General features: G+C 52.5%; 1 protein-coding gene across 9 annotated transcripts; it reads right to left on the bottom strand.

Moving 5' to 3' along the window:
* Nucleotides 1-23: 23 nt before the first annotated feature.
* On the bottom strand, nt 24-26,281 carry LOC105463217 (lysine demethylase 8). 9 transcript variants are annotated; one of them, XM_011710174.2, is made up of 8 exons: nt 26,130-26,281; nt 12,770-13,298; nt 9,605-9,771; nt 8,337-8,469; nt 7,367-7,411; nt 4,218-4,367; nt 2,860-2,952; nt 2,616-2,780 (listed from the first exon to the last, which is right to left on the bottom strand). In XM_011710174.2, the coding sequence occupies exons 2-8, from the start codon at nt 13,265-13,267 to the stop codon at nt 2,616-2,618; spliced, it is 1,251 nt and encodes a 416-aa protein (XP_011708476.1). In that variant the 5' UTR covers nt 13,268-13,298; nt 26,130-26,281. The 9 variants fall into 9 exon arrangements, 8 of the variants coding, with proteins under 8 accessions (XP_070940386.1, XP_011708479.1, XP_011708478.1 ...); XM_011710175.3 differs by lacking the exon at nt 26,130-26,281 and adding an exon at nt 25,508-25,904; XM_071084283.1 differs by lacking the exon at nt 26,130-26,281 and adding an exon at nt 25,786-25,904.
* Between the last annotated feature and the right edge of the window lie 630 nt (nt 26,282-26,911).

Here is a 26,911-nt window from a genome sequence, read left to right as displayed (position 1 = left end):
GTCCCCCAGGCCCCATGGCCTTGATATCCCCCTTCCTACCATCCCCCCTCTCTGCCCCAGCCGCCCTGACTCCTACCTCCCCTGTCCCCAGACTGGGGCTTTCCTGTCTCAGGGCTGCTGTACCTGCTGTCACGAGCTGGGCCTCAAGTCTCATGGCCGATTCTGGATTCCTAGTCAAGCTCTTGCTCTTCAAATGTCAACTATCAAAAAACTCTGGCCCCACCAGTCCATCCCTGGCTGCCATTTTCCACCCTGTCACCCTGTTCTGTTGCTTTCATGGCACTAATCACGGCGTGACACTGTCTTCTTGTATTCCCATGTCCTTATTTCCCCCCCCACACCCCAGCCTGATGCCATTATGTTAAAATACCATGAGGGCAGGGGCCTCATCTGGTCAGTGACAGGCCTGCTAGCTGTGTCCTGTGTCTGTGATGGCAGTATCAGTGTCCTGACTGCTGTGGCCACATCTCAGGCAGGGGCTCGTGCACGTGCCTCTCCTTGGTCTGTGACCAACTGTTCGGTGCTTGGGTTCCAAGCTGGCTTCAGAGTCCACCTTCCTCAGAGGGCTGAAGTCACCCTCAGACTGGGATTCGTAGGAACGCTGGAACCTCACCCACAGGGCAGGGCCATTTCCCCTTTTCCCGTTCCTCATCTGACAAGGGACATTTGCTGGAAGCCTCCTGGCCAGGATACCATACGTTAATGAACGTGGCCTCCCGCGCCCAGCTTTCTGTCACACTACGCTACAGATGGGCCATGGGGCCTGCCAGCTGGAGCGGATGGAGCGGCTGGGCCACTGGGAGCTGAGGCCACAACCCGCCTGTCCTTCCGCTGGGGAAGGGGTGTGAGTTACACATGCGGGCCGGGAGCCACCGCTCCTCACTAATGGTGAACCTAGTCATGGGGCGTCCCTGTTTTATGCCTCCCTACTTTCAGGGGTGTTGACATCTGGTGTAAATTCTTCCTATGAAAGATTAGGTAATTGACTATTAACAATGGCAGGGAATAAACAATGTCCTTGCAAGCAGCTGCCCACGGAGCCAAGTGGACTCCACTTCCAGATAGCTGTTGTGTGTGTCAGTCCCTGGCACACCCACGGCCCCTCAACAGCCACTCCCAGGATGAGTAAGTGCTACGGCCTCTCCCTGCCAACAGCCAGCTTTCGAGAGTGCAGATGCTGCTGGTGTCTGCTCAAAGGCCGAGAACCCCAGGACCTACCCAATAAAGGTCAAATTCCTTGGCCTGGGTACAGAGGGCATCAGGAACTAGAGTCCCAGCTGCCCGTGGCCACCTTCCCATCCCCCTTCTAGTTACCCCAGGGTAGCTACCCCCTGGCCAACCAGAGGCGGCTTGATTTTTAGCTAAAAGCCAAGCAGCTGAGCCAGTGGTCAAGGTGCTGGCAGGATGGCAGCTGAACCCCCGGGGCTCTTTTCCCCAGGCCTGTCTTGGAAGGGGGGAAGAAAGAAGCCAAGGCTGGCATGGTGGCTCATACCTGTAACCCCAGCACTTTGGTAGGCCAAGGTGAGAGGATCGCTTAAGCCCAGGAGTTCAAGACCAGCCTGGGCAACATAGCAAGATCCCATCTCTATTTAGTTTAAAAAACAAAAAACAGAGGGCTGGGGAAAGTGTTAATGGCCAAAACATAAAACAAACCTGCGTGCACACAAACAAGACACAATTACAGAAAGCACGGAGCCTGGGTGTCCCCCCGGCCTCAAACCTTCCACCGGTTTGAGAGTCATTACTTCTGGGGGATGGTGACTAGAAGGTGGCTAGAGGGAGGCTTCCAGGGGCTGGTGATGGTTCAGTGGTTTCTTCACTTGGGAGCCTGCTCCTGGATGAGTGCGGGTGCAAAGTCATCCAGCAAGACCTTTGCACTTCACTGCAGCAGGTAGGTTATCCTTTAGCCACGAGGATGACAGAAAGCTCCCACTGCCCAGCAGGGGTCTGGGCTCCTGAGCAGGCCCCTATGGACTCTCTCCTGTGACCTGGGCAATGCCCAGCTCTCTCCAGTATTCAGGCTGTGGCGTCCAGCAGGCCCAGTTAAGGGAAGGAAGGGCAGAAGGATCAGAGTAATTGGGATCAGTGGCAGCGGCTAAGGTTCATGCAGCAGCAGGGGCTCGGCACTGCCTCCTCGGCCCTCTGCAGTGAGGACTGGCCTTGCCCTCTTTTCCACGTGGGCACAACGAAGCGGGGGATCCTGGCCAAGTCACGCAGCAGGTACACAGCGCGGCCGGGTCTGGGTCGAATAGCCAACCTCAGAGCCCACGTTTCACCCCTGCCCGTGTGACCCATCCGTTTCCCAAACACGTTAGGCTTTCTGATGCCGGCGTCCCCAAGCAGGCTGTCTGCCTGCAGGGTCCTCCTGGGCTCTCCCCACCGTCCTCTGTCATGTACCCCCGGCCTGGAGTGTGCTCCTTCCTGGGCAGCCCCCGCTCTGTGCCCGCCCAGTGCTGAAGCTCAGCCCCCCAGGGCTGCCACTGGGCAGTGAAGGCTCTTCAGGACACAGGTTCAGTCCCGCTTATCTCTATTGATTCCAGGACCCAGCACCAGGTGGGGCACAGTGAACAGATGAGTGCTGTCTGCATGTCCGGCCCTTTCAGCTCCTAGCCTGGCTACGACCACCAGAAGCTGACCGAGAAGCTCAAATCCAGAGCCCGCACGTAATGCCAGTGTTTCACGGGTATGAACAGGATCTCTCCAGGAGACAGGATGCAGGACAGGAATGGGGCCTTGGCAAACTCGGGGAACTTCTCGAGGTCAGGATTCTCCACGTCGACCTGAAGAAAGCAAAGGACGTCATCATCTCCGGGGCAGTGGGGAGAACCTGCAACGTCACCCCAGACCCCCAGTGCCCACCTGGCTCGTGTTATGGAGAAGGTGCGTGTCATGAGGGTACAGAGCCCCCGACTCCTGCGGGGAATACAGCCGGATGTACTTCCTCCCCATCACCTGGGAAGAGAGACCCTGACCGTCAGCTGGTGGCCTCACTCCGCTGCTGCCCCACGCCCACCCTGGCCTCTGTCCCCTTCCGCATGCTGCTGCTCCCTGGTCCCAGCCTGCCCTTCCCTTCCACACATGCTTACAGTTCCACGTGTATGTTTTTCTTACTGTTTTAATTTTTAGAGACTGGGTCTCAGTCATCCAGGCTGGAGTGCCATGGTGCGATCATGGCTCACTGCAGTCTCGACCTCCTCCCTCCAGAGATCCTCCTGCCCCAGCCTCCCCAGTAGTTGGGACTACAGGTGTGCCCCACCACACCCAGCTGATTTTTGTATTTTTATTTTTGGTAGAGATTGGGTTTCACTACGTTACCCAGGCCGGTCTTGAACTCCTGGCCTCAAGTGATCCTCCTGACTCAGCCTCCCAAAGTGCTGGGATTATAGGTGTGAACCACCAAACTTGGCCTAAAGGTATGTTTTTCTTCCAAATACATTTTGGAGCCCACCATTATTAGGCACTTGTCTGTGCCAGGCACCACTTAAGTGCTTTACATGTGTTAACTGATTTAATCCTCTCTGAGGTGGTTTATCTTCACTCCCATTTTGCAGGTGAGGAAACTGAGGCACAGAGAGATTAAATGAGCTGCCTAAGCTCACATAGCTGAGGTGTGGCAGGGCTGCTGTCCGCGCCAGGCAGGCTGGCTCCCGAAGCCCGGCTCTTAGCCCACTCCTGAGCCGCCTCTCTGGACTGGTCTGCCGGGGTAGGAGAATGTTCTCCTTTACTAACCTCTCTTTGCCTGTGAAAACCAAGGTGGTCTTACAGCAGTAGACAGAGGTGCCTCCCCTTGTAGCAAACCCATCTGCTCCTCTGCCTGGGACTCAGGAAAAAACCTCCCAGTGACTGAGAAAACTCCTCCCCCGCCCTACTGCCTCCTGCTTGGAAGAAGCTGGTCTGGAGCAGATGAGTGGCAGGCGGGGGAGGGGCAGAGGCACCAGGCAGCCACGCCAGCACTCGCTCCCTCTCCCGAGGGTTCCCCTGTGAGGGATCTTGGGAGGGCCCCACGCAGGAGGACAGCCGCTTCTGGAAGCAGCCAACTGGAGAGGCCTTGCCGGGCCTGGCAGGGTCTGTGGGTTTGTTTTCTATTTTTGTCCTCATCCCCTTCAGTGCTTCTTGTTTCTTTTTAAGAGCCCGGTGTTCAAAGGCAGAGAATGTGGCCGGCCAGGTGCCTGGGCCAGGAGGAGATAGGAGGCCACTATTCCAGTTGCAGCTCCAACCTGGACTAGGAAGTTCTGCTGGGGATCCTGATGTAGGGGGGAGATGGTTCCCTGGGGACCAAACCAGGCATTGATGGTGATCTCCTCCTCCTCCCCATCACCCAGGCTGCAGTAGTCGGGGATGCTGATGTCCTGCTTCAACTCCGGGATCTGTGGGCGGCAGAGCAGACATGAGAGGTGGGGATCCGGCCGGGGACACCACAGCCCAGAGGCCAACGAAGAATCAGAGACACACACCTATATCCATTGTGTGTGTGTGTGTGTGTGTGTTTGAGACAGGGTCTGGCTGTTTCTCAGGCTGGAGTGCTGTGGTGTGATCTCAGCTCACTGCAGCCTCTGCCTCCTGGGCTCAAGTAATCCTCCCACCTCAGCCTCCCTAGTAGCTGGGACTACAAGCATGCACCACGCCTGGCTAATTTTTTTTTTTTTTTTTTTTACTTTTGTAGAGACGGTTTCGCCATGTTGCATAGGCTGGTCTCAAACTCCTAGACTTAAGTGATCCACCCACCTCGGCCTCCCAAAGTGCTGGGATTACAGGCGTGAGCCACCGCACCCGGCCCTCGCCTTCCTAGTTTTAAAAGCCAGGGTGGGCACAGAGGATCTATTGCCATACCTGGCAGCAACAGACTGGGCATTGAAACTGCCTGATGAGAAAGACAGGTGTGGGCCTGGGTCTGTGCTCTGAGCTTTATATGATGCAGTAAGGGTGGGGTGGCTCCCCATGGCCTCCGACAGAGTCATATGCCACACGTCAGGCGATCTCGGATGTTCATGGTGGGGCAGGGCTGCGGTGGCCTGGGATCCTTTATTTATTGTAATTTTTTTTTTTTCAAAGACAGTCTTGTTCTGTCACCCAGTCTGGAGTGCAGTGGTGCCATCACAGCTCACTGTAGCCTCAACCTGCAGGGTTTAAGTGATCCTCCTGCCTCAGCCTCCCGAGTTGCTGGGACCACAGAAGCATGCCACTGTGCCCGGCTAATTTTATTTTTGTAGAGATGGGGTCTTGCTATGTTGTCCAGGCTAGTCCTGCTTGGCCTCCCAAAGTGCTGGGACTACAGGTGTAAGCCACTGCACACGGCCCTGGCCTCCTTTAGACAAAGCTAGGGTCTCAGAGTGAAAACACACCACTTTAAGTCCACTTCCTGTCCAGACCCTTAGCAGGCACCTCAGTTACCTCTGGGGTTGAACCCACCAGAGCAGGCCACCAGCCTACACCCCCCAGGCCACCAAGATCCCAAGGGTTCTTCACAGGACCCTGGTTGGACCCGGCGACATTTTTCAAGCTTGAGAGGCATGAAAACAGGGTTACCAGGGGACACAGGTCTTTTTAGAGTCACTGCTCCCCAGCCTGAAGGCACCTGCTGGTGGACACTACCATTCCTTCAGGAGCAGTGACGGTAACTTCAGGCTGCTGGCTCAGAAACCAGTGTGTACCGGGAAAAGCTGGAATGTTCTCCCCGCAGGGAGCTTGGTCCCAGACACTGCTATTCAGACCTTTAAGAGCCTGTCTCAAATCAGCTGTGCAGAAAGGCAGCCGCGCCTGCTGCTTAGGACTGAAGTACAAGTTCGCAAGCTGAGGTCCCTCCCAGGGCTGCTGGGGGTTCCTCCCAAAGGTAACACCCCACACTGCTGCTTCTGACCAGAACTGGCCCTGTGGAATCTGAGCAGAAACTATGATTGGTCCCTGATGACATCATCAGGATATCTGAAAGGTGATTGGCTGACCAGATCATGTCATCGGAATCATTGGCCAAGGACGCACAGACCCCAAGGGAATCAGCACTCCTGAGATGGGACTGATAATTGAGGCAGGCTTAAACTGATGGCCAAAATCTTCTAGAACACGGGGTCCCTGGGAGAAAAGTCAGTAAGAGGTTCTGGGACAAGAATTTGGTAGGAGCCCCTGAGCATCCTTTAGGTAGAGAAGGTTCTAGAACACTGTCCTTGCCACACGGCATGACAACACCTGGGCATGGGCTGCTGGGACTTCTCCAGAGTCCTCTCACAGCATGGTGGACACTCAGCTCTGGGACCCAAGGTAAACACCCAGGCAGCCCTCCGTTACCCGAAACGTCTTTCAAGTCCTGGTTCATCTTGAAAGTCACTGTGAACTTGACCTTCTACTCCTAAATATACCTCCTCCTGTTCTACAAAGTATGAAACAGCTGCTCCAGGACAGGGAGCCAAGGTAAAGTGTGGCTTCCAGGGTCCCCGGCCCACACTGAGGCCATGCCCCCAGGATGACTGGGGTCGGGGGTGGCTTCCAGGGTCCCCGGCCCACACTGAGGCCATGCCCCCAGGATGACTGGGGTCCGGGGAAAGGCGGGTCTCAGGATCACACAGTAGGGACCCGATCAATTAGAATCCCCCTTTCCCTCACTGAGCAAGTGACATGGACAGGAGGCAGCATGCACAAGTCCTAATAGGGAGGCTTGGGGAAGAGAAACTGCCAGCCTCCTTTAATGTCGGCATGAAGGCTCCTGGCACAGAACCTACTGTCCTTGGGTGCCCCATCAAGATAGAGTCAGGCAGCCCTGGCCTCAGCAGTAGATACAGCAGCTGAGCAGCATCCCAGGGCCCCACTGCAAAGGCTGCAGAGGTGCGACCCCAGCCCACCCCTGGCTGTGGCCCTGACCCCATGCGCCTGGCCCTATTCTTGAATCTTGCCAAATGCTGCCTCCCTGGGCACTCCGGGCAGACACCACAGCCAGGTCCCTCCTGGGCACCCCAGCTCCATCTATTTAGTGTTTTGGGGTCCTGAATCTGGGCGTCTTCCCTGATCTTCCCTCCCACACCCACACATCCGCCCACGTCCTGGGTCCGGCGGTTCACACCTATCTTGAACTGCTCCACCTGCCAGCATCACCTCTCCTTGCACCACAGCAACAGCCCAGCCAGCCACCCGGTCCGACAGCTGCTCCCTTCATCTCTGAACAGCGCTCCTGCAATCCTCGGAGCACTGGCGACCCCCAGTGTTTCCTGTCACTTTAGGAAAATGGCTCCTTGTCACCCATGTCTTGTCGACTTCCCAGCCTCACCTGCTGCCTCCCTCCTACTCACACCCACTACTCCAGCCGCACTGAGCCCAGGAGGGGAGGAGAGGGGAAGGTGAGAAGGTGACGGACAGAGGAGTGTGGCCTCAGACTTACCTGGTCAAAGAGCTGGTGCTGAGCAAGGTAGCCGACGTCCCTCGGCTAATCCACCGGGGAAAACCAGAGGCGACACAGAAAGCCCAGTTAGTCGTGACAGATGCCCTCCTGCTGCTGCTGTCCAGCTGGCCCAGCCCCAGCCCCGCCACCCTTCCACTCCATCCTGAGTGGTCCTCTCCAACACTTAGAGGCCCTGGGGCAGCTTCAAAGAACCTCTCCAGCACTGGGGTACCCAGTTTGTAAAGCACTGATCTCCCATCTGATTGGCAAGCATTTTCATAAAATGGCAACAAACAGTGCAGGCAAAGATGTAAGAAAACGGACACTTGTGTTAATTGCTGGTGAAAGTATAAGTGATTAACTTTTGGGAAAAATAAGCTGTCCTATCCTGTCCTGTCCTGTCCTAATTTTGACAGGGCCTGCTTCTGTTGTCCAAGCTGGAATGTAGTGACCTGATCTTGACTCACTGTAACCTCTGCCTCCCAGGCTCAAGCAATTTGCCCACCTTAGACTCTTCAGTAGCTGGGATTACAGGCACGCACCACTACATCCAGCTGATTTTTATATTTTTTATAGAGACAGAGTTTCACTGTGTTTCCCAGGCTGGTCTTGAACTCCTGTACTCAAGCAATCCGCCTGCCTCAGCCTCCCAAAGTGCTGGGATTACAGGGGTGAGCCACCACGCCTGGCCGCTATTAAAATTTTAAATACACATACTCTTGACTTAGCTGTCCAACTTTTGGAACCCACTGAATTATACTCCCCTGTCCATTAACAAGGACCTGACATGAATCCCTCATGTCTGCTGGCCGAGCAGCCTGCCTTCCTCGCTGTGGTCATCCCTCTGACCACAGACTTAGGGACTGGCTCCTCCAAAACCTCCCACGGCAACACACGGAGGGTTATTTGCCTAAATGTTCTATGCTCTCTCCCTTCCAAGTATTAGGGGAAAGCAGTCCCCATGATGTACCTCATTCACGATGTATTTGCTGATGAACTCGTTGACCGTCATGAGTGTCTGGGACCATTCTTCGTCTGTGTACCTCGAACCAACTTCCACCGGGACGGTTCGGCAGCCAGCGATCCCTTGGATATACTCCAGACTAGCAGAAAGACACACATTGGCGTCATCACTGCTAATATTTTTTGGGCATAGTACTAAGTGTGCTTTGCATGTGGTCCCCTTTCATCCTCGGAAAATCTCATGTGCAGAGACGAGGACTGTCATCCCCAGCTTCACTGATGAGGAAACGGGCATGGAGAGGCGGGGCCTGCTCAAGGCTGTGCAGCTCCTACGCAGTGCTGCAGAGCTCTGCAGATAGGGCCAGTAAGTCTGGGTGGCTGGGCTGCTCTGGTTCCCTGCTTGCCAGCAGTCTCCTCACTTCTTTCTTTGCTCATTTTGTCACTAAGCTGAGAAGCCTTTGAACAAATAGTGGGCAGTGCGGCGGGTGCTGAAGGGAAGTCTCCTGGGTTCTGCCCTCTAGCCTGGGACTGATTCCAGGCCTCATCAGGTACAGGCCAGGGGATCTGTGGAGGTTACTGAACCTCTCTGAGTCCTTGATCCCCATTTACAGAATGGGGGTGATGACAACACCTGTCCTAGTGCCAGGTACACAGTAAAATGCTTCATTGAAGGCTTGCTGTGAGGAGAGCTCCTGCAATGGAAGTCCTCTACATGTCTCAGTGGGTACCATTCGCTCCGCTAAACCACAGAACAGGCCGACTCCATCTACCTTCCTGGAGAGATGCCTCCTTATTTCCAAACTCATGCAGAGCCTCCGCGTGACAGCCACGCTCCCGCTGCCTGATCTGATCTCTCCATCATGAATCTGACAAAGGACTAGAAACAAACACAAGAGACCACAGAATCCCTCAGAGAGAGAGGGGCTGTCTCTTGGGTTATTTCTGTGCTTAGCCTCAGGGCCCTGAGATGGGCTGAAATTGCTGGGATCCTGCAAAAACTGCATAACAGACACATCCTAGGACTGCCACTTAGGGACTCATTAAAAAACCGCTTAGGGCGAGGAAGGTAGAAGGTAAGAATCCCATCACCTGCGGTATAAATTCAGAGCACCTTCCTTTTCATTCTTTTTTAACCCCTTGGCGATCAGTCAAGGGCTGCTAGTGAAGCATCTACGAGGCTGCATTCCTCTGGGGATGGTCAGGGGAGGAATTCAGGGAGCCCTGGGGAACGCTAAAATGGGAAGAGGGACCTCACCTCCCTCAGTGACCACCCACCTCCACTTCTGCATGCACGGCCAGTGGTCAGCCACGCCTTTCAGGATCACGGGCCTCCCTGGAACCAAAAACTGCTCCCTGAAATGCTGGAGGGACGGACGGTGCAGCCGGGGGACTGTTCTTTCTAAGTTCACATCTGGAATCGAACCATAGTCCGTCTTTGCTTTCTGTTTAAAATCAAAACAGAACAAATTAGCAAGCACCTCAGGAAGTCGACATTTGAGGCATCCCACCAGGAACCTGTGTTGGGGTAGGAGAGCTCAGCTGTCAAGAGTACCAGTAACAATAATAGACAACGTTTGTTTTTATTAGTGATACTATTACTATTTGCTCCTCATGAGATCAAGGTGGTTTTCTTCTTAACCATTTCATTAAAAATGTTTGTTTCATTATAAACTGCTTTCACAGAAATTCTACAATAAAGGAAAACTTACTATCTCCAACTTCAACATCTTAAGGTCTTCTCATTCCTGCATGTTCTTTTCCCATCTTAAACACACACACACACACACACACACACACACACACACACACACACAAAATATCTCTGACCCACTGGGGGTAACAGCAACGATGAAGCAGCAGCCCTGCCTCTCCCCTCCAATCATTTATCAAAGGCAGTTTCCACGTGGCCACCCAGTCCTTGCAGTTTCTTAGGAGTGGCTGCACTATCATTTACTTAACCATCTCCCAACTGGGTGACCTGAGTAAGTGACTTGCTGCTTGAGAGCCTCAGTGTCCACAGGTGTGAACCTGCTGGAAATGGCCAGCCACAGTGGCTCATACCTGTAATCCCAGCACTTTGGGAGACCAAGGTGGGAGGACTGCTTGAGCCCGGGAGTTTGAAACCAGCCTGGGCAACACAGAAACCTCTATCTCTAGAAAAAATTTAAAAAGCCGGGCATGGTGGTGCACGCCTGTAGTCCCAGCCATTCAGGAAGCTGAAGTGGGAGAAATCACCTAAGCCTAGGAGGTCAAGGCTGCAGTGAGCTATGTTTTTTTTTTTTTTTTTTGAGACCAAGTCTTGCTCTGTTGCCCAGGCTGGAGTGCAGTGGCACGATCTCGGCTCACTACGACCTCCGCTCAGGGGTTCAAGCAATTCTCCTGCCTCAGCCTCCAGAGTAGCTGGGATTACAGGCGTGTGCCAGAACGCCTGGCAAATTTTTGTATTTTTAGTAGAGATGAAGTTTCACCATGTTGGCCAGGCTGGTCTCGAACTCCTGACCTCAGGTGATCTGCCAGCCTCGGCCTCCCAAAGTGCTGAGATTATAGGCGTGAGCCACCACGCCTGGCCTGCAGAGGGCTATGATTGTGCCACTGCATTCCAGCTTGGGTGACTGGGCAAGACCCTGTCGGCAAAAAAAAGAAACAAAATAAAGAGTAACCCACACACCATGCCCTTGGCCACATGGTGCCCTTGGCAACACCGGGTATCATATGAAGCCTTGTTTGCTAACTTAAGAGCCAAAGATGACATGCTGTTTTGCTATTTGCATCTCTCTCTCTCATTTTTTTAACCAGAGGTGAGGCTGAACATTTTCCTGCACATTTGTTTAACAGATCTATTTCCTTCTTGTGAACAGTCTGTTCAGGTTCCTGGACTTCTACCTCCTGGGGCTCAAGAATTTTTCCCTATTGATTTGTACCATTCCTTACATAATAGAGATATTCATTATCTGACATATTTGTTGAAAATGTTTCTTCTCCCTTTATTGGATTTTCTTTTATTTTGGTTACATGCATGTGTGTTTAGTGTCAATCACTTGCATTTTTCTTACATAAAAATAATTTGTGGCTCATCCCTGCAATCCCAGCACTTTAGGAGGCTGAGGTGGGTGGATCACCTGAGGTCCAGACAAGCCTAGCCAACACGGTGAAACCCTGTCTCTATTAAAAATACAAAAAGTGTCAGGTATGGTGGTGGGCGCCTATAATCCCAGCTACTTAGGTGACTGAGACAGGAGAATCGCTTGAACCTGGGAGGCGGAGGTTGCAGTGAGCTGAGATTGTGCCACTGCACTCCAGCCTGGGCAACAGAGTGAGACTCCGTCTCAAAAATAACAACAATAATAATAATAATATGCATTGTAAGAAATTCTGAAAACATAGCATTTAGAAAAATGTCAGAAACATCCCATAATTCCACTACTGTGTGTCTAGTATAGTCTTAGTCATTTCTTTCTGTGGGTCAGTTATCGGCCACTCTACAGACAAGGAAACCGAGGCTCAAAGGAGGTTAAGTGACTTGCTTGGGGGTGTTGTAAGTGAGGCCTGTGTGTGGGCACCAGGACCTGAAGCCTTCAGAGTAAACCGTGCTCTGTTCCTGGGGGTGCTCTTTGGAACAGGCACATAGACCCAAGAGGTGGGAGAGATTTATCCCCAAAACAGACATCAGCTAGTTGCAGTATCTCATCCAAACCCAGGAGCAGAGAGACAGCAGCAGCCGGAGGTATCGCCTCGCTGGGTGAGACTTCAGCAAGCCCACCAAGAAGAAGCTGAAAGAAACGGGCCGCCGCTGGCTGCAGCTCTCACCCAGACAATCGCTGTAAGCTGTTCTCAGGAGCCACGAAGCTTCTCTGTTGCCTCTTTGCTGAAAGGGCACTGCCTTTGCAAAAAAAAAAAGAAAAAGGAAAAAAAAAGGAAAAAGCTTTCTTTTTTTTTTTTTGAGAAAATGAATGGAGCTGTTCCATTTCAAAAATCAATGAGGGCTGAGCACAGTGGCTCACACCTGTAATCTCAGTGCTTCGGGGGGCCACGGCAGGGGGATCGCTTAAGGCCAGGAGTTCCAGATTAACCTGAGAAACATAATGAGACCCTATCGCTGCAAAAAATGAAAAATAAATAAAAAACTAAAACAATTAGCTGGGTGTGCTGCCATGCTGCCATAGTTCCAGCTACTAACAAGGCTGAGGCAGAAGGATTGCTTGAGCCCAAGAAGTGGAGGCTGCAGTGAGCCGAGATCGCACTACTGCACTCCAGCCTGGGCGACAGAACGGGAGCCTACTTCGAAAAACAAACAGAAATTCAGAATCAATGGAGATGCTATTTTCCATCAGAGGGGTTGCAGGCCACGAGTCCCCACCCCGGGGGAGAGATGACTCGGAATTTCTAGAAGAACAGAATTGCTGGATGGCTAGTGTGCTTGCGGCAATCGCCCCCACATACCTTTGTGCAGGGCTGCTCCGGGGTGGAGCCGTGGGCAGGCCTCTTTCCAGGGAGGTGTGTCTGGAGGATGGCGGCGACTTTAAGGAGAATGTCCCCCAGGATGGCCGTCCCCATCAGCAGGCCCATGTCACAGACCCGCAGGGCTGTGGCCACAGCGGTGGCATCCTCAGGTGCCTGGCACAGACACAGGGCTTTCAGGAGGCAGCCGATGGCGTAGACCCGGCGCCAGTCTTTGTCTACGTCCCGCCACGTGCCCGTGTTGAGCTTCTCCCAGGAGTAGTCCAGGATCACCTCGCTGGTCTGCAGACACTCGTCCCTCCTGCCCTCGTAGAAGAACTCAGTGGCTCGCTGCAACAACGTCACCATGCTCCTCTCCACTTTCTCCCCGAGGTCCAACTTCAGATCTTCTTTAGTGTGCGGCAGGAGTGCCCTGAGGGCCTCCCAAAGAGTGCCTTCTCTGGCCAGGGGCTCTGCGGGGCAGTGGGGGTCTCCAGCCATCAGGCCACTGCCAGCTCAGTCAGACACGTGCCTGGGGAGGTGGAGAGAAGCAAGTGTCAGACACCAGGACAGACCTGATCCCCTGTGCATTCCCGCAGTTTCCCGCATCTCATCTGCGAGGATTTTTCAACAGTGGTTTTCTCTGCTGGGCAGAAGCTCTGGAGGGGAGGGCCCCCATCTGTCTGGGGTCACCGCTGTATCTTCAGGGCCTGTCGCAACACCTGGTACTCAGTGAGCACTGGATAAATGTTCAGAAAGGAACGTGTATTGTCCTTCTCTGCAAGGCCTCCCATACCCCTCTGCTGCCTGGCAAACTCCTACTCAACCTTGAAGGCCCGTCTTAAATACCCCTATGTGAGGCCTACCAAGATTCTCCAGCAGTGTGCTGTGTTCCTGCAGCCCTTGAGCTTCTCTTACAGCACTTGTCAGGATGTATGAAAACACAGGCTTACATGTGTGTCTATCCACCACTGCACTGCCAGCCCCACCAGGGCAAGAATGTAGCTCATTCCTCTACGTTTCCCCAGAGCCTAAAAGCAGCGTCTGCCTCATGGCAGGCACTCGGGAGTGCCAGACTTTGAAAAGTATTCAAGGACGCTGGTATGGTGGCTCATGCCTGTAATCCCAGCACTTTGGGAGGCCAAGGCAATTGGATCGCTTGAGCTCAGGAGTTCAAGACCAGCCTGGCCAACATGGCAAGACCCCGTCTCTACAGAAAATACAAAAATTTGCTGGGCATGGCGGTACATGCCTGTGGTCCCAGGTACTCGGGAGGCTGAAGGTGGCAGGATCACTTAAGCCTGGAGGCAAAGGTTGCAGTAAGCTGAGATCATGACACCAGCCTGGGTGATAGAGCAAGATCCTGTCTCAAATTTAAAAAAAACAAAAATGAAGTGACTTGCCCCGAGGCCGACGGTCAATCATTTGTGCAGAAGCAGGGCTTAAATTCCGGCCGATCTCAGCACCCTCTCCTGTGTGCCATGTCAATGCTGCATGCTTGACATATATTAACATGTCCCTTGCAGTCCTACGATGGGAGTTTTACAGATGAATAAACTGAGATTTCAGAGGTTTAGCAATTTGTCCAAATCTACAGAGTAAGTGGCAGTGTCTGCCTAGAACACTCATTGCCCTCAAGGGTGAGCTCTTTGGACTTTGTATCCACAGGGCTGAGCTCACAATGAGTTCATTTCCGTCCTTGGTTCACAATGAACATTCTTCCTAGCAAGCTCAGGGTGTGGTAGGCCTCAGAGAGCCCCAGCCTGCCAGGGTGGGTTCTATCTCTAACCTCCTAAAATGCTTGTGCTGGCCTCATTCACAGCCTTCTTGGAGAGTTTCACAGTCCAATTTCCAGCCTGGACTTATCCACTAGGCCAGCACAAGACACCACATGGGCCCATCCCTGGCCTCATCCCGTGTGTCTTCTATAAATCTTATAGAGCAACATGGAGAAGTCTCATCTTGAGCATCCAAAAGACCTCAGGGGCCTCATATCCTGGCTTCTCATAAAGGCTGGTGGAAAGGCCTCCCAGGAGACCATTTATTGCCTTACTATAAAACTGGCTTCCACTGGGGCTCTACGCACCAGCTTTGTAAACGTGTCTCTTGACGACCTTAGAAAACGGCCTCCCAGAGGGTTTCAAATGGGCTATAAACCTGTTCCCTGCAATGCAGACTACGGGCTTTATAAACTGGTGTTTCAGAGTGACCTTATAAAATGGCCCCTCACAGGGCGCCTATCAGCCTTACAAAGCCAGCTTCTCAAGGTGGCCTCACGTGTGTGGCTTTGTAGCCAGGTTTGCCCAGTGGCCCCGTGTGCTGCTTTGTCACCTGGCCTCCCAGGATGGCCTCACATTTGGTCTTCATAAACTGCCTCCTAAGGCAGCCTATCTGCTACTTTGCAACTTGGCCTTGGAGACCTCATGTTGAAGGCCAATGGACACAGCCTCGTCCTGGGAAAGATGGCTTCCTAATACTGCGAGTTGGCTGTACAAAACAATCTCCTCTTGGCCACATGAAATAGCCTTATTATTATTCTTTAATGCAGAGTTCTTCCATGAATGGCCTTATCAAAAGGCCTTCAGAGGTACTTATGTTGACAATACATAATGGTGTTCCAGAGACAGAGGTTCAGGATGGCTGTATGAGTTTGTTTTCAAAATGACTTTTCAGATGGCTGGCCTCCCCAAAGGCCTCAAGATTTATATTATACACTACCCTCCAGCGGGGCACCTATAATCCCAGCTACTTGGGAGTCTGAAACAGGAGGACTGCTTGAGCCCAAGAATTCGAGAACCTGTCTCTAAAAAAAATTAAAAAATTTAGTTAGCTGGCTGTGGTGGCACACACCTGTAGCCCCAGCTACTCTGGAGACTGAAGCAGGAAGATTGCTTGAGCTCAGGAGTTTAAGGCTACAAGTGAACCGTGTTTGTGCCTCTGCACTCCCGTCTGGGCGACCGAGTGAGACCCTGTTTCAAAAAATAAAATAAAACTATAGCTTCCTACAAGGCCTTATGTTGGCAGCATGGTGAAGTGGCATTCTGGCCGTATGAGTCTGCTGCCTGGTTGCATAGACTTCCCCAAACCTCTCATAATTTGGCCTTTTATGTAGTTGCCATATCAAACAGCCACCTCCTGGTACAGGAAACAGTTTTCCAAAACGGTTTTTTGAGATGGAGTCTTGCTCTGTCACCCAGTCTGGAGTGCGGTGATGCGATCTCAGCTCACTGCAATCTCCGCCTCCCAGGTTCAAGTGATTCTCCCGCCTCAGCCTCTGAGTAGCTGGGACCACAGGCACGACTGCCACCATGCCTGGCTAATTTTTGTATTTTTAGTAGAGATGGGGTTTCGCCATGTTGGCCAGGCTGGTCTCGAACTCCTGACCACAAGTGACCCGCCCACCTCAGCCTCCCAAAGTGCTGGGATTACAGGTGTGAGCCACCATGCCCGGCCCTTGTAACTTGTTTTAAAAACTGGCCTTTCTATAGATGGGGGCTTGTCTGAGGACCCAGTGAAGTCAGATTTTGTCTTAGTTTTACAAATCGATCTGGTTTCTTCATAGTGACAGGAAAGTGTTCTTTGTTGTGTCCATCTACCCCTGCAGGGAGCAGACACATTGGCTCCTGTTAGCCGTGCAAAAAGGCGTTACAGAAGGAGTCTTGGTCTGGCTGGGGAAACACTCTCTTGTTAGCTGTGTAAAACAATCTTCCAGGGTCGCTGGCCTCATGGGCTGTGAGAAGCAGCCCTCACACCACCAACCACTTGAGATGGGCCTCCTGGGAAGGTCAGGTGCAGGCCTCAGGTCACTGCCTTTCTGAATGGCCTCAGGTCCAGGCTCATCAGCTTTCCGACATTCCCCACATACTGGTCTGATAAAAAGGCTTCTTGTTGTATCAAGCAATCTTCTAGAGGAAAGGACCAGCCAGAGTAGCCTTATGGCCTGGCTTTATTGATTGGCTTCCCAGAACTCCTTATTGAATTGCTGTTTACAAAGTCTTAAATATTAAGGCCAGGTGCAGTGGCTCACGCCTGTCATCCTAGCACTTTGGGAGGCCAAGGAGGGTGGATCATCTGAGGTCAGGAGCTCCAGACCAGCCTGGCCAACATGGTGAAACCCCATCTCTACTAAAAATACAAAAATTAGCCGGCATGCTGGTGCACGCCTGTAATCCCAGCTACTCAGGAGGCTGAGGTAGGAGAATTACTTCAACCCGGGAGGCAGAGGTTGGGGTGAGCCGAGATCTAGCCACTGCACTCCAGCCTGGGTGACAGAGCAAGACTCTGTCCCTCCCAAAAAAAAAAAGAACACACACACAAAAGGCTAAACAAACAGGCTTCCAAAGAAGGGAGTCGAGAATAAGATGTATGACTTGCCAGTTATCTGCAAGAAGAAAAAAGATGTGTGAAGCAGTCTATGAGAGTGGTGCCAGACTGGGCTTCAAGAGCTCCACGTAAAAGGGTTTATTGGGAGTTGTACAGATAGCCTTCTAGTGGCCAGGTGTACGTGGGTCATCCAAACCAAGATGCTATTAATATTTATGTCTGCATCAGTAAAAAACTGGTGTTATTCCAGGCAAACTGACACCTACCGTAACCCAAATGTGAGCCATATGAAAAAGCCTGAGTGGCCTCGTATCTTCACTTTAAAAGTCAGTCTCCCAGAGCTCAACAGGTATTGGCCTTCAAAGACCTCTTGTTGATTGGAGAAGGCTGTTTTTTTTTAAGACAGAGTCTTGCTCTGTCACCTAGGCTGGAGTGCAATGGTGCCATCCCGGCTCACTGCAACCTCTGCCTCCCGAGTTCAAGTGATTCCCCTGCCTCAGCCTCCTGAGTAGCTGGGATTACAGGCGCCTGCCACCACACCCAGCTAATTTTTCTATTTTTAGTGGCGACGGGATTTCACCATGTTGCCCAGGCTGGTCTTGAACTCCTGACCTCAGGTGATCTGCCTGGCTCAGCCTCCCAAAGTTCAGATTACAGGCGTGAGCCAGCATGCTCGGCCCAGGGAGGGCTTTTTTTTTTTTTTTTTGGCGGGGGGCTGGGGGATCAGGTATAGAAACAGCTTGAGTGGTCTTATGTCCTGGTTTGTGAACTGGCCTCATCACCTGGAACGGCTTTCGGGGGAAGATCAAGCGTGGGTTGCACAAAACAGCTTTTGAGTGGACTTGATTCAGCCCCTAAATGCTCCTTAAAGTCTTGTCTGCTGGTGTATGAAATGACCTTGCAAAGGTCAGAATATAGGCTGTCATGTCCTAACCTCTCAGAGTGGTTTTTCTCCTGGATTTATAAACAAGACTAAGATGAATCTTATAAAAGGATTCTTGTTGGCCGTATTAAACAAAAAGGAGCCACGTATAGCCTGTATATAACAGTCTGAAGACTCGGGCCTGGACTTTATAAATTCAGCATCCAGACAGAATTCACTATGCACACTAGCAAAGGGGGTTCCTGGTAGGTTACGGGATATATCCCTCTTGGAAACCACTGCCCTGCCATCCCAGGATTCTTTCAAATTATTTTTATTTTTTTTGAGACGGAGTCCCCTCTCACCCTGGCTGGAATGCAGTGCCCCAATCTCGGCTCACTGCAACCTCTGCTTCCTAGGTTCAAGCAATTCTCCTGCCTCGGCCGCCCGAGTAGCTGGGATTACAGGTGTGCACCACCACACTCAGCTAATTTTTGTATTTTTAGTGGAGACGGGGTTGCGCCATGTTGGCTAGGCTGGTCTCGTGAACTCCTGACCTGAAGTGACCGGCCTGTCTCGGCCTCCCAAAGGGTTGGGATTACAGGCATGAGCCACCGCGCCCAGCCTTAAATTATTTTTAAACATCAACTCCTCTAAAGCACCTCCCTGAGTATTCTTTAAGGTGGTGAAAGGAGCTGGGCACATTCCTCAGCCCCGGGCTCAAAACTCCCTGAGCCTAGCACAAACACATCCCATCCTCCCATCCCACCACCATATATCTCTCAAACTCCCTGAGCTATAGGGCCAGTACAAACACCACCTGGAAAGTCTCCGATAAGGAGACAGCCGTTCAAGGTTACTGAAAGCGCAGGAATTTCTTTGTTCCCCTACAACTTTCGGGCTATAAAAAGCAAACGCTCGCATTGTTCGGGGCCCTCTTGCATACTGTGTAAAGGAGGGACCAAGTTCGAACTTGTAGTAAAGATCCTTGCCGCTTGGCTTTGACTCTGGACTCTGGTGGTCTCCTTTGGGGAACAAACAGTCTGGGCATAACATCTGGGGGCTCGTCCGGGATTCCCCAAGCCCACCAGACCCCTGGTCAACGGATCTGCTAGGATCGATCTACTGATAGGTGAGCTGGCTCGTCTCCGTTTGTCTGTCTGTGTCTGTGTGTCTGTTCTGAATCTGAATCTCTGACTCGCGAGGTCTGAAACTGAGGCTGGCACAGTCCTGGCGGACGCGCTATAGGACAGCCAGTGGAGACCGGTGGGAGACGTCCCCTGGCTCTCTTCTGATTTAAATTGCGATCTGAGTTGCCGGAGCGGGTTCGCGATCCGGGCAACAGTCTGAATTGCCCCGGTCCCCGGGTGCGCGCCTGCCGTCTGAATTGCCCCGGTCCCCGGGTGCGCGCCTGCCGTCTGAATTGCCCCGGTCCCCGGGTGCGCGCCTGCCGTCTGAATTGCCCCGGTCCCCGGGTGCGCGCCTGCCGTCTGAATTGCCCCGGTCCCCGGGTGCGCGCCTGCCGTCTGAATTGCCCCGGTCCCCGGGTGCGCGCCTGCCGTCTGAATTGCCCCGGTCCCCGGGTGCGCGCCTGCCGTCTGAATTGCCCCGGTCCCCGGGTGCGCGCCTGCCGTCTGAATTGCCCCGGTCCCCGGGTGCGCGCCTGCCGTCTGAATTGCCCCGGTCCCCGGGTGCGCGCCTGCCGTCTGAATTGCCCCGGTCCCCGGGTGCGCGCCTGCTGTCTGAATTGCCCCGGTCCCCGGGCTCCCGGCTTCCGGCGCACGCTCGCGGCCCCGGTCCCCGGGCTCCCGGCTTCCGGCGCCACACTTCCGGCCCCGGTCCCGGGGCTCCCCGGCTTCCGGCGCCGCACTCCCAGCTAGCTATCAGTAATAAGTCAGATCAGATTTCCTCTATTGGGATTCTAACCCACATTCCTTTACAAAAAGAGACACAGAAAGTGAGACTGGAGAGAAGAAAAAATAAGTGAGAGAGAGACCATAGAGATGGGAAAGGGAGAAAGTGAGAAGGGAAATCGGAAAGAGAAAGGGGAGAAAACGGCAGATGTGGAGAGTCAGAGAAAGAGACTAAGTATAAAGGAGAAAGGACACGGGATGACAGAGAGACAGAGAGAGAAAGCGCGCGCGAATGAGATAGAAACTTAAAGAAAAGACCCTGTAAGTATGTCAATCAAAAATTTAGACAGAAACGGAAAAATTAGAGAGAGAGATAGAGGGACGGAGCAGGCGGAGGGGAGGCCGGCTCGCTGAAAGGGAAAGTAACTTTAAAAGGCTGGGGGGGCGGACGCGAGGGCGCACTTCGCGGACTAGGCCCCCCCCCCCCCCAGCCGCCTGACTCCACGGTGGCTTTACCCCTTCGGGAAATAAAACCCCCAGATGACACAGAAATCCCCAAGCTCCAGTACTGGCCATTCTCCACCAGTGATCTGTATAACTAAAAGGCTCAGAGTGCTCGGTTTTCAGACAACCCCAAAGATTTACTGGCTTTACTGGATAGTGTCATGTTCACCCACCAGCCCATTTGAGATGATTGTCAGCAGCTCCTCCGAATCTTGTTTACCACGGAGGAGCGAGAGGGAATACAGGTAAAAGCTGGAAAGCTGGTCCCGGGGGACGACAGTCAACCGACTGCTAACCCTGACCTCATAAACGTGACCTTTCCTCTGACCAGGCCGGCGTAGGACTACAACACGGCAGAAGGTAGGGGACGGCTACACCTTTATCGCCAGACTCTAATGGCAGGTCTCCGGGCAGCTGCTTGCAAGCCCACTAATTTGGCTAAAATATATTCTATTCGGCAAGAAAAGACAGAGAGCCCAGCCACCTACTTAAAAAATTAATAGAAACTTTTAGACAGTACACCCCCATAGATCCAGAGGCTCCAGAAAGTCAGACAGCTGTTGTAATGTCTTTCATAAATCAGGCAGCCCCAGATATTAAAAAAAACTCCAAAAACTAAAAGACTTGGAAGAAAAGCGGATTCAAAACCTCCTTCAGATAGCCCAGCAGGTTTATAATAACAGAGATACTCCAGAAAAAAGGCAATTTAAGGCCACTAAAAAAAATGACCAAGGTCCTGGCAGCAGTAGTACAGAAAGAACATCTACAGCCAGAGTACACCCAACCTAGGCGGCCCCCCCCCAGGCATGATAATCTGAAAAAAAAAAAAAGACCAATGTGCCTACTGCAAGGAGGCTGGCCACTGGGTAAGAGACTGCCTCGCTACTGCCCAACCCGGACCTGGACGCCCCACTCCATGACTGCACCAAGATACTAGCTCAGGTGCACGGAGTTCGAGAAGACCTGCAGGATCGCCCACTTCCTGACGCCGACCTCGTCTGGTTCACTGATGGGAGCAGCTTCATGCATCAGGGCCAGAGGTACGCTGGAGCGGCAGTGACTTCAGAGACTAAGGTAATCTGGGCGGAACCCCTGCCCCCGGGGACATCGGCCCAGAAGGCCGAATTAATAGCGCTCACCCAAGCTCTTACCTTAGGGGCGGGGAAAAAGCTGACGGTATATACAGACAGCCGATATGCTTTTGCAACAGCACATATACATGGGGCCATTTACAGGGAGCGGGGGTTACTGACGGCTAAAAGAAAAGAAATAAAAAACAAGCAAGAAATCCTAGCCCTGCTAACAGCCCTATGGAGGCCAGAAAAGTTAGCCATTGTGCATTGCCCAGGGCATCAGAAACTAACTACTCCAACTGCTCAAGGCAACTTTCTAGCGGACCAAACTGCAAGAAAGGTGGCGAAGGCTCCCAGCCAACTCCTTGCACTCCAGCTCCCTGACCCGGGCCCCCGGGACTTGCCATATTTCCCTGATTATTCAGAACAAGATCTCCAGTGGATTGACAAGCTTCCCCTGAAACAGATCCAGAATAGGTGGTGGACTGATACTAATGACCAAACCATCCTACCAGAAAAATTAGGACAACAAGTGTTAGAACACATCCACCGAACCACCCACCTGGGTGCTCGGCGGATGATAGACCTGATCAGACGCTCTAAGCTCAAATTCAGACATACAGCCGAGATGGCCAGCAACATCGTGACAAGTTGCAAAGTCTGCCAGCTTAACAACGCCTACCCCCAATCCCAGGCTGCAACGGGAACAAGGCTCAGGGGAACCAGGCCCGGTATCTACTGAGAAGTAGATTTTACTGAGATAAAGCCAGGAAAATACGGGTATCGGTACTTACTTGTCTTTGTAGACACTTTTTCAGGGTGGACTGAAGCATTCCCCACCAAGAAAGAGACTGCTCAGGTTGTAGCAAAGAAAATCCTGGAAGATATCCTCCCCAGGTATGGCTTCCCCGTCCAGATAGGGTCAGATAATGGGCCGGCCTTCGTCGCTAAGGTAAGTCAGGATTTGGCTTCCATCCTTGGGGCAAATTGGAAACTACATTGCGCTTACAGGCCCCAGAGTTCAGGACAGGTAGAGAGAATGAATCGGACCTTAAAAGAGACCTTAACTAAATTGACTATGGAGACTGGCGCTAATTGGGTGGTCCTTCTCCCCTACGCTCTGTTCCGGGCCCGTAACACCCCTTACAGACTGGGCCTTACTCCTTATGAAATTATGTATGGCAGACCCCCACCCTTAGTTCCCGGCCTAAAAGATGATCTGCTCAAGTCCGAAACAGAAAATGTCTCTGAACTCTTGTTTTCCCTACAAGCCTTGCAGAAAATTCATCAAGAAATCTGGCCCAAGCTGAAAGAACTATATGAGACCGGTCCCCCGCCGACACCCCATCCGTACCAGCCGGGAGACTGGGTCCTGGTCAAGCGACACCGACAAGAGACCCTAGAACCCAGGTGGAAAGGACCACTCCAGGTACTCCTAACCACACCCACCGCCCTGAAGGTAGAAGGCATCGCATCGTGGATCCACTACACCCACGTCAAGCCAGTGGACCCAACCTCTGATCTTCTGGGACCAATCACGGCGGCGGCTGAAGCACCGGACACGTGGACTGTGGACAGAGCTAGAAACAACCCCTTAAAACTCACCCTGCGCCGACAACATAGCTCACTGCAAACATGCCGTTAGGTAGTCTAACCCTAATGTTAGTCGCCCTAGTGGCCGCTGGAGAAATCACAAAACCAGCTCATAATCCCTTTGTCTGGAGATTCTGGCTTTATGAAAACCGAACCCACCCTGGGCAACCTCATAAGCCCGGAAAATTATTGGCCAGTGCTGATTGCCCTTCCTCAGGGTGCAACAGCCCAATTCTACTAAATTTTACCGGTTTTCAAATAGCCAAACCTATGACACCAATAATATGCTTTGAGTTTGATCAGACTAAATACAATTGTAAACACTACTGGTGGCACCAAAATGCTGGCTGTCCTTATAACTATTGTAACATCCACAGGCCCCGTTATTGGGGAAAAAGAAAACAGTTAGACCCTAAATGGCCCTTCTATCGTAGACGGGATAAAGACTTTCCATATACATGGATAGTTAGAGACCCCTGGAACTCCCGCTGGACCACACCTCAACATGGGGCTGTATACTACTCCCCCTCCTCCACATGGCCTAGCAGTCACCTCTATCTGTGGCGAGGCCTAGTGCAAGTACTGCCCCTGGTCCACGGGAATATCCAACGACAGGAAAACAGACTAACACAAGACTTACGTCCTTTCTCCTGGTTAAAGTTATTACAAGAAGGACTGGAACTTGCTAACCTTACAGGACTTCATAGCCTGTCTGGCTGCTTCCTGTGCGCCACTCTAGGGCGTCCACCGCTAACAGCTGTCCCTCTGCCATGGGGACCCTCTACCTTTGCCCAAGCTAACAACCTCCGAAACCACTCGTATGCTCCTATCCTAAACGTGCCCCTATACCTAAACCCTAGTCAGGAGAAGTTTCCCTACTGTTTCTCAGGAACCAATTCCAGCCTCTGCAGCATCACTGCAACGCCCCCTAATATTACCTTAAGGGCTCCATCAGGCATATTCTTCTGGTGTAATGGAACCTTATCTAAGAACCTACCTAGTCCTTCTGTTAATAACCTACTATGTCTCCCTGTCACATTAGTTCCCCGGTTGACTCTACTAACTGCTGGCGAGTTCTTAGGGTATACCGGTAACTGGACTAGTGCTGTTATTCACCCAGACCCTAGACCAAGACCTGCACGAGCCATATTTCTCCCCCTCATTGCAGGAATCTCCCTCACCGCATCCTTCATTGCGGCCGGACTGGCGGGGGGAGCCTTAGGTCACACCCTCATAGAAAGTAACAGGTTATACCAACAATTTGCCGTTGCTATGGAGGAGTCGGCTGAGTCCCTTGCCTCCCTTCAGCGGCAACTCACGTCCCTAGCTCAGGTAACCTTGCAAAACCGGAGGGCCCTAGACCTACTCACTGCAGAAAAAGGTGGTACATGTATATTTCTAAAAGAAAACTGTTGTTTCTACATAAATGAATCAGGACTTGTAGAGGACCGGGTCCAACAGTTACGCAAGTTAAGCACTGAAGTAAAAACACGGCAGTTTGCTTCAGCTGCAGACCAATGGTGGAATTCCTCTATGTTTTCTCTGTTAGCCCCCTTCCTTGGACCCCTGCTAAGTCTACTATTTCTGCTTACCGTAGGACCTTGTGTTGTTAACAGAATTTTACAATTTATTAGGGAGAGATTTGACACCGTACAACTCATGGTCCTCAGAGCCCAATACCAACCTGTAAACGCTGAAACAGAATCAGACTTATAAGACCCAAGATTGGCTCTAAAGATACCTGAAAAGAAGGGGGGAATGAAAGGAGCTGGGCACATTCCTCAGCCCCGGGCTCAAAACTCCCTGAGCCTAGCACAAACACATCCCATCCTCCCATCCCACCACCATATATCTCTCAAACTCCCTGAGCTATAGGGCCAGTACAAACACCACCTGGAAAGTCTCCGATAAGGAGACAGCCGTTCAAGGTTACTGAAAGCGCAGGAATTTCTTTGTTCCCCTACAACTTTCGGGCTATAAAAAGCAAACGCTCGCATTGTTCGGGGCCCTCTTGCATACTGTGTAAAGGAGGGACCAAGTTCGAACTTGTAGTAAAGATCCTTGCCGCTTGGCTTTGACTCTGGACTCTGGTGGTCTCCTTTGGGGAACAAACAGTCTGGGCATAACAGTGGCTGGGTGGAACGGCCTCTCCGAGAGCCTCACTGTGATTTGCAGAGGGTCTCAGGGTGGGCACTCTGCGAGCACCATGCTGGTCATGAGAAAGCCTCTCAAAGGGGGCTTCCAGGACAGGTCAGCCTACATCGGGCTTTCTTGGAACAGGCAAACCAGTTCTCTAATCTCTTCAATGTTATTATGGCAGTATTCCACAAAACTTGTGCAAAAACAAGAGCTTTGTAAAACTTCCCAGAGAAGTTTGGAATTTTCCAGAGAGCTTTACTCATGGCACAAGGATCCCTTTGGCTCACGAAGGGGCACACAGTCTTGTGTTTGGGTCATCCGTGTGGCCCCAACGCCCGCGCACCTCCTGACCCCGGGCTTGCTCCCGTGTCCTCCCGAGCACGGCGATTCTTACCGTTGCTGGGAAACGCACCGATGCCCATCGTTAAGTCTTACCGAGCTACAAGCACCTTTCCTTAGGGCAGCCACACACCCAGGCCCTACAGGGTCCCACGTACCCCGCATTAGCCTTGAGCCCCCCGAGGCCTCAGACCCCCTTTCCTCCTCAGCGCCTTTCCCGGGGCTACATTTCTCGCGGCTCTTATCTGGGACCTGACGGCTGAATCGTTCCCAGCCGGCCTTGCAGCCCAGAGGCAGCGGCTGATTGCCCAAAACCAGCGGACACACACACACCAGAGCATACAATCCGCGCAGGCGCACTAGGGCTATACCGACTAGACGCCTAGAACCGCGAAAGCGCACAGCAGCCGGCCTTAAGGGCCTGCCCTCACGCATGCGCCAAACCACTGCCAGAAGACGAGCACTACGCACGCGCAGAGCCTTTCCCTCGCTCCAGCAGCGCAGGCCGGCTCAGAGCGCATGCGCCGACTCGAGCAAGCCTCGGGCTTTCCAAGGCGCACGCGCGAGGCCGGGCTTGGCTGCTTCACATGACGCCTGCGCGGTCTATGCCTCTGAACCCGGCCTCTCCACTTCTGAGGAACTGGAGCTGACTCCGCTCTCGAGTTGCTCAGACTAACCTCTCTTCAGCTGGGACGGTGTCGAGTCGCCTTTGGGCTGGCGACTACTGGTTGCTTTTGGTCCGACGACGCGGCTGTCTCCCCCCAGGAGTCAGACGCTAGCATAGGAGTATCGATCGCTCACCGCTCGTCTGATCACGACGCAGTGCCTAGAGGAGTGCCGAGTGATCGATGCCGTGGCCCCGCCCCACTCGCGTTTAAAAGACCAGGGGATGGACAAGACAGAGAAAGGCTGGGCTGTATCCTCCGGGTCCTTCCATGCCAGTGACACCCGCTTTTTCCTCTGCACAGATAACAACTTCCTACAAGGCTGTTTGCATCCACCATTTAATCCCTGCAGCTAGGATTATTAGTTCTCCCTATTTTACAGAGAGCGAAACTGAAGCTCAGTGATTAAAGTGGCCACATACTTGTACTTTTGGAAAGTCAGATCCACAATTACCCACGAGCAAGTGCTACATCCACAGTCTGTTCGAGTGAGAAGGCAAGTGGCCAGAGGACACACTCCTGCCACGTTTGCTTTGATGTCGAGTGGTGCGGGGTCACTGGGACTTTGTGTTTTGAGCACACTCTCCTATGGACTCCGCCTTTTGCAGCATTGCACAGAGGCATGGAAAGTTATGTTCATACTGAGCTTGGGGTCTGAGTAGGAAACAGGCTTGCTCAAGATCAGTTCATAGATTAGTGGATTCTAGGTACTGTGCTTTAAAAATATTAAGATTGTAGCTATTGTAATGATCATGATCATCCCTATTTGAGGGAGTATGTTAATCCACTTTCAC

This window comes from Macaca nemestrina, chromosome 18 (genome assembly GCF_043159975.1).
Source record: "Macaca nemestrina isolate mMacNem1 chromosome 18, mMacNem.hap1, whole genome shotgun sequence".
Lineage (NCBI taxonomy): Eukaryota > Metazoa > Chordata > Mammalia > Primates > Cercopithecidae > Macaca > Macaca nemestrina.
The sequence above is the reverse complement of the archived record's forward strand: the minus strand, read 5'-3'. Positions and strand labels throughout refer to the sequence as shown.